The sequence below is a fragment of the Trichophyton verrucosum genome, assembly GCF_000151505.1.
Source record: "Trichophyton verrucosum HKI 0517 chromosome Unknown contig01223_1.f1.exp, whole genome shotgun sequence".
In the NCBI taxonomy this organism is placed as follows: domain Eukaryota; kingdom Fungi; phylum Ascomycota; class Eurotiomycetes; order Onygenales; family Arthrodermataceae; genus Trichophyton; species Trichophyton verrucosum.
Window position 1 is genome coordinate 1 of NW_003315136.1, and position 7527 is coordinate 7527.

The 7527-nt window shown below is 50.8% G+C and overlaps 2 protein-coding genes across 2 annotated transcripts; one reads left to right on the plus strand and one right to left on the minus strand.

Moving 5' to 3' along the window:
* Positions 1–194: 194 nt before the first annotated feature.
* TRV_07984 (uncharacterized protein) lies at positions 195–765 on the plus strand (the record flags this gene model as incomplete). Its single annotated transcript, XM_003017960.1, has 2 exons — positions 195–397; positions 453–765. Coding segments are annotated over 2 exons (516 nt in total), but the record flags the coding sequence as incomplete, so codon positions are not given.
* A 1651-nt stretch (positions 766–2416) lies between these two features.
* TRV_07985 (uncharacterized protein) lies at positions 2417–7042 on the minus strand (the record flags this gene model as incomplete). The annotated part of the gene is made up of 2 exons (XM_003017961.1): positions 2417–5156; positions 5277–7042. Coding segments are annotated over 2 exons (4506 nt in total), but the record flags the coding sequence as incomplete, so codon positions are not given.
* Positions 7043–7527: the final 485 nt, after the last annotated feature.

Below are 7527 nucleotides of genomic sequence, written 5' to 3' on the forward strand. Positions count from 1 at the left end.
GAAAAAGAGTGTGAGAGCAAAAGTGCTGGCTGGACCAAGGCAGCAGCAGGCTGAAAAGGAGCGGTGGTTGAGCCGTGGGCGACCGTCTTGAGTCTCTCTGGGGACCGGACGGGCAGGCAGGCAGGCAGAAGAAGAAAAACGAAAGACAAGCCGTGTAAAGGAGCGGACGGCGTGAAGAAGAAGAACAACAACAGCAGCAACAACAACAGCAACAAGAAGAACAACAAGAAGAAGAAGAAGAGGAAGAGGAAGAAGGAGAGAAGCGTCGAAGTCGAGAGTCGCAGGGAGGCGTTTTTGGTGAGCGTCGGCGGGAGAAAAGGCAGCAGAAGCGAAAAAAAAAAGGTTGGAGCGTTTCAGCCGGCGCGACAAAAAGATACCTCGGCTCGCATAGCAGTTTGTAGGGCGGACGAGGTAGCGCTAAGTAGACATCACGTGAGATGATGAGTAAGCAGAGGAAGGAAGAAAGGAAGAAAAGAAGAAAAGAAGGACGACGATGTGGACGACAAGGACGAGAGAGCAAGACAGCGAAGACAGACAGACGGGGATGGTGGTCGAGAGGGCCGCCGCAGGACTCGGCTCGAGGATGGGGTGGCTGTCTCTGGAACCTGCCCCCCCCTCTCCCCCCCTAAACAGAGGACAGCGAGCAAAGTGCAGAGAGCAGAGTGCAGACCCGGTCACCCCGTCAGGCCAGCAGAGGACGGGCACCAGGACACCAAACAGACGAGAAACAAGAGGGCCAGAGGCAAGAGGCAGCCAGACGAGTGACACTCGACCAGAGTTGGCCTGCTCGGGAAATGCCAGGCATGGGGAGGGGTCTGTTTCAGACTCTGCTCCTGACCCGTCGCCCTTGTCCTCTTCCCTCCAGCGGCGCCAGGATGTCCCCAGTGACACTGCATAAAGGCGCATCCCAGGCACCATCGCCAGTGTTGTCTCCAGCCAGTCATCGTTGGCCAGGCACCAGGCACCAGGCACCAGGCACCAGGTATCCCCCCCCCCCCCCATCCCCCACCATGCCAGAGCCAACAGAACACTCAAAGGACAAGAGCAGCCGCAGCCCCGTCACTGTGTGTTGCGTCGAGTTCAGGTCGGGGACGTTTGACCTGCTGGTTTAGTAGACGCTTGGTACGGGGGCGCTTCGTCTACGGAACCACACCACCCAGTGCTTGGTTGATACCTGATACCTGATACCTGATACCGGATAGCTACTTGATACCACCGAAGGGGGCTTTTAACCTACTCCTTCTTCCTCCACAACTACTGCTTATACTTTTTAGGGCACAAAAAACAAAAGAAAGAAAGAGAGAAACGCGCGGGCGGAAAGCCTCGAAAAGCTAAGCTGTAGGCGAGGTCATCGTGATCTCATCCGATCTCATCTCGTCTCGTCTCCAGCTCGACTCCTCTCTATCTAACATGCTTACCTAGTAGTAAGTTACCCCGATCAGCCAGCTAGCCAAGGTCACGTACCTGGGCTAGTGCAAGGGGGAGCAGCCTTCTGGTGCTAGCGCCAGAGATCCGCCGCTGCTTAACCGGACGTACATATAAGACATCTAATTTAATTATAGCCCTGAGCTCGCTCTTATGGAGGTCATCCGGAGTCAGGTTCTGGATTTCCGGCCCTGCAGCGCGGGTGTCGGCTTGTTTCTGCACGAACGCACCTGATCAGTCAGTCCATCGGCATCCCTGTGCTGGGCGAGTTCGCCTCAACTCTCACCTGCACAAGAGTACGAAGTACTTAACAGCAAGTACCTACCTACTGACGTGGCGGAGAGGCCACTGGCATGGATGGAGGAAGAACACCTATTCCTTCATGAAGGAATATGCGGGCTACCATGAAAGGAGGCGGGCTCATGCTAGTAGTCTATATAACTCAAGCCTTGTACTTATGTGCTGGAAGCAAGGTATTATACACCAAATACTACTCCGTATGGAGCCATCAAAAAGAACATCGCACACATCAGAAGGACAACAGGAACACGGACAAGTAGAAGAATGGCGAAAAAAAAAAAAAAAGTACAAGGACAGACGAACGGAAGCACAGCTGAAGGGTCATGGATGGATACTATCCAGCCCCTGCTATATCTAACCAGGTATCAACCAAGGTAGCACTGACAAACCTTAAAATGCAGCGCCCAACGCCGAAACATTCCCTAAAAGACGCCGCCCCCCCCCAGTACCCTACCCAAGAAACAAGATTGACATTGTAAACATCGCGTGTCGAATTGTTTTGAATGTGAAAGGGAAACAACCCAAAGAAAAGAAAAGAAGAGGAAAATTCTGTGTGGTCACTTGATGTCCTGCCTGGACGCGGCATATCGAGCCAAAAGCCCGTTTTGAGAAGAGCTCCTGCGTGTTCAAAAGGATCGTCAAGCCTTGGCCCATGACACCCTCTTCTGTTCCCTCATGGCGAATGATGCTGCTATGGCTGTTGATGCTCCTCCTTGGTCCTCCGTTCAATGAGATCCTGGAGCTGTAGCTCATGCTCGTGATCCTCTTCGCTGGCACCGTCGTCATCGTTGCCCCCATACTTTCCGGGCCTTTCCCATCCCTGCGCCAGCTCCGAAGCAGCCGCCTCTTCAAAACGCCTCTTAACATCTCCATCTTTCTCATACCCCTGGAACAGATCCACGTCCGTAGGCCACAGCGTCTTGCGCACTGTGACCTTGGTAATCTCGAACAAGATTACGATGGCCACAATCACAATCAATGTTGTCCACCAGAGAGCATTTTTCCCAGTGAAGTGGATAAGGTTATCCCGCACGTTATAGATGGCGTGGTACTTGTACTGTTTTGACAAGATGATGTTCCAGAGCCACCAGATGCCTATCGATCCCACCAGTGGGATCAACGTTAGCACTGTGTGGTTGTGGATTTCAAGAAATTGCAGCTTGACATTGATGATGATCACACAGGCCGAATAAGTAAGCAGGCCCATGGCGTAGATGCCGTTGTCTACCGTGAAGATAGCATCGCCAAATAGTCGAATCATCACAAAGTACACCATCATTGACTCGCATGCCGCCACCGTCGCCCAGCCGAGATAGACAGGGATGTTGAAGCCTTCGTTGCGCTGGCCCTTGGTGTACAGCTCCGGCACTGCTAACAGTGTGCTCGCGGCAAGATCCTTTTCAAACACGCCCAGGAATATCACCGCCAACGAAGTAAACAGCGTATTGAACATGCTCAGACTCCAGGGTTCATACAAACTGGTACCGGTGAACCCATTAGAGCGCTGGAACATTGTCTGAGTTAGGTAGAACAGCGTCTCCTTCCAGAAGGTGCCTAGAGTATACTTGCACACCCGCACGTAGTTCCATCGTCCATGGACGAGCAGCAGCTTCAGCAGGAACCGGAACTGCGCAATAGAGTAATCAGATATTCTGGCTGCCTGCAGTCCCTCCTTGCCTGTTATGCCGATTCCAACATGTGCTTCCTGAATCATTGCAATGTCGTTCGCTCCATCACCGATCGCAAGGGTGATGGCACCGTTGACCCGTTTGCGAATCGACCGGACAAGGAATGCTTTTTGCTTGGGGCTCGCACGGCAGCATATCACTGAGTCTGCACGGATCGCCAGCTCGAAGAAGAGTTCCCGGAGTCCATCATCCCCCTCAATCACCGATAGCGTTTGGCCATCTACCACGATGACAGAATGCACCACCCCGCCGGCGCGGAGACTTGAGACTGTAGATTCTATCGTCTGCTTCACAGTCCCTGTCTCATAGTCCAGGATGAAGACTGCCGAGTAATCCTTGACCAGTCGGCACGAGTGACCGATATTAATTGCCGTTTCGCGCTTATCTCCCGTCAACATCCAAAGTTTGATATTTGCCCGTCGCAATTTATCAATTGCCTCCGGAACGCCCTTCTGAAGCTTGTCTTCGATCGCTGTGGCACCGATTAACTCTAGCTGTGTCTCAAGATGTGCACCCGCCTCGTCTATTTTCTCTTGCCGATTAACAAGGCTGACCGTTGCTTCCTTGTACACCTGTTTCCACTCCTTATACTCCGATTCCCCAATAAATCGGTAGGCATACAGCAGGGTACGCAACCCTTCCGTCGCGAAATCGCTTATATGCTGGAAACAGCGTTCAAATACTAGTGCTTCATTAGTCACCAGGGATTCATCGACCAGGTCTTCCTCCACCATTCCATCATCGATTTGGAACGAAACCCGGGGACTTCCTCCATTGCCAAGTTGGACAGACGGCCGCGGGTTGTAGTTTTGCATCTCATGCTCGTCATCCTTGATATCTAAGCCACCGTCCGTCTCGCGGTCACGTAGCCATACATCAATACTCTGGCGGATAGACGGGCCCGGTTTGCCAGAAACGCTTGATCGCCGGCCTACAAAGCTGGGTCGACGAATGCTAAGGCTCTTTTTGCCGCCACGAGACATATGCTCACTGTTCCGGCGAATAATTTCCATGCTTTCCATTGCCTTGCGTTCATTGGAGCGATGCTCGATTTGATGTATCTTTTCAATGGCCAGGGAAGACTGCTTCAGGAGTTTGGTGATAGTCGAATCTGCACCTTTAGTAAAGACACAAATCCTGCCATCTGGTAGGCGCACAACGACTGACATGCGCTTCCGTGAGCTGGTGAATTCAATGATATCCAATACTTCGTATGTCTCTTCGATCGTGTCATTACTCTTGTTATTGCCTTCCGACCGCCGAATTGTGATGCTGTTTGGCTGTCTGTCACAGACTAGATATCCCAATTCCTTTGCAGCAGTAACAAGGGCAACCTCATCCGGCGATGCAGCCTGGAATGTATACTCGCCATCTTGTCCGCACTCCGGTAGACAAGTGTGGCACAGGGCCATGGCAATGATGAAAAATCTCACCCTCACTGCGAATAGCGTGTGAGGCTTTTGCTTGACGTATTGCAGCATTTCTGTAGTCTTACCGCCACTGTAAAAACGGGACTTTTTGCAGGGTTTCCATGTCCCAGATTCACGGGCAGTCGCTTGAGATACCCCAGACCGTCTAGATACCGCCGATGGTCGACCTTGGCTTGAATCACCAAATGACTTGGCACGAGTAGGTTTCTTGCCCTTGCTTTGCCTGCGGAGGAGTATTTGCTTTGTAGTCTCGTTAGCAGCTTCTTGGACTAGATCAGGGTCATGAAGCCAGGCAGTTCCGGCAACGCTCATGCTGCGGAATCGCATCGAATTGTCGGTCAGGGTGCCGGTTTTGTCCGAAAATACATAACTGGGCCAGTTAGCACGTCCATACTACAAGAAACGAGGTAAAATAAGAAAAGGATAGATATACCTGATCTGCCCAAGTTCCTCATTGATAGCCGAAGTCCTGGCCTCCATTGGAGTGTTTGATGTCTTGTCATACATGTCGACATCATTTAGTAGGAACATCTGGGCGACTTTGACGATTTCCAAAGTCACATACAGCGAGATTGGAATCATTGTGTTCAGCATGATCAAAAAAGAGGAAAATATCGGGCCGAAAGAAACATTTGCTTGCTCAAGATACCAAGACATGCGTTCCGTGCTGCGTGACCAGTATTTATATGCAATTGTGCATGCACCAGCAAGAGAAAGAACCAGAATGACAATAAGTACCACGACTCTGTTGACAACGCCCTGAATTGCCGGGGCCTTGATGCGAGGGTTCTTGGTAGCATTCATACGAATTTTGCACTCTTCTCCAGTATATATTACCATTCCGATTGCTTCATGGGTATTTCGGAGGATGCTGCCGCGGTAAACTACCTCGTTGTTTGTCAAGGGTGCGGTTTCATCTCCGACGGTGACATTACCCTCAAACTTGTAGAGGTCCATGTTTGGATCCTCCAGAACAAAGTGTGTTGATCTGTCATTGATGATATCATCAGTTGAGTTGAACGTTTTTGCAACAAGAGGACATGGCTTTTTGCTCTTGAGATTTGTCTCGCCATCCAATGCCATGGTTTCGATATATGCTATCCCGTTGGGATCATCGGCGTGTAGCAGGACGATATCCGCTGGCACAGCCTGGTCGCGTTCAAGTTTTATGATGTCACCAACTTTTATGTCGACCCATTTGACATTCGTCCACGGTTGCGGGTGATCTGTAGCCTTTGAGCTCATATCGCCAGCTGTCATTGGTAATGATTCATACGATCCATCTTGCACCTCCTGAGACGGACGCAGTACAGATGTAATTCGATTATTCTCCTCCTTGTCAAGCCTGTATCGACGGACGTCATCGTATCCTTCTTTGCTAATGGAGATCCCCACAAAGATAAGTAAGGGCGCTAAAGTGGTGAAAGTACCGGTGGTACTCAACCCGGGTATCATTTGCAGAATGGAAACACATAGAAAGTAAAAGTTTGCGAGTTTTGAGAACTGCGCGATTAACTGACGAGGGAGAAAACTCCACAGGCTGTATCTGCTCGAGCGAATTGTATTTGATACATAATGCTTGCCGGTTCGCTCATCGATCCGGGGTTTACTGTTATAGGCATCAAGGTCAACATATCGGCCGTCAGCACTCGGAGGGATGTCCTTGATACGCAGGACGTGTGTTTTGAATAGGGAGAGTAGAAGTGCGAGCCAGCTGTTTATCGTATGGGTAATGGAAAACGTCTGTCGTGGCTTTGCTGTCAGGAAGGAGGTCGTAGATTTCAGAAAGTCTGAATGTTGTGGTAGAAAGGAATAGTCTTCCTTTTCCGTAGCGACCTTCTGAGATGTAACAGTGTCAATGGTCTTTTTGTCGGTCTGTCCACTAGTAGAAGCTTCATTTCGTTCTAGGTCTGGCTCTTCCGGCTGTTGTTGCGTTACGAGATTCCGGTTAAAGAGGGCTCGACGAAGGGAGTAGCCTCGGTTGCGCCCAGTAGGAAGCACCCCTGGTGAAGCCGAAACGGGCGTCGTCGCTGGAGAGGTCTCATCAGAGTCTGACTCTCTCGAAATCGATCCCGTTTGTTCGGCGACGCGGTCGATATCAGACGAAAACCGTACTCGGTTCAGGGAGTGTCTTCGCTGGTCAACATCATGTATATTTTGAGGGCTCTCCTGCTCCTGCTGCTGCTGTCCACTGGTAGGCTGCAGAGCTATACTTTCATATGCCACTGTATTCTGATTTCCCCGCCCGCTTGACTCTTGCCCTTCGCCCATATTCGACTATCGTAGCGGAGACCGTCCTGTATGACGTATAAAGGGACGTGGAAGCTGTTCTCGACCCAAGGCTGCTGCTCCACCCCCTATCCCCAGGCTTATGTATATATGGGCGCTCCGTCTTCAGCAAGACCTGTATGAGTTAAAGAGGATGAATGGCCACGCCCTTCGTTGCGTATGTCTTATGAAGAACGGGCAGATTTTTACGCAATCCGACGCCCGATTTCTATATCGACAACCTTGGAACTCGCTATTCGGGGAAAACGATCGAAGAGGTCCAGAAGTAGAAGCGAGCCAGCGCTTCCCAGACAGGTCAGACAGGTCAAGAAGAGAAGAAGAAAAGACAGATTGTCATCCACGACGAAGGGTGTCAAGGGCGTGAGTGAGAAATAAAAAATTATAAAATTTACTAT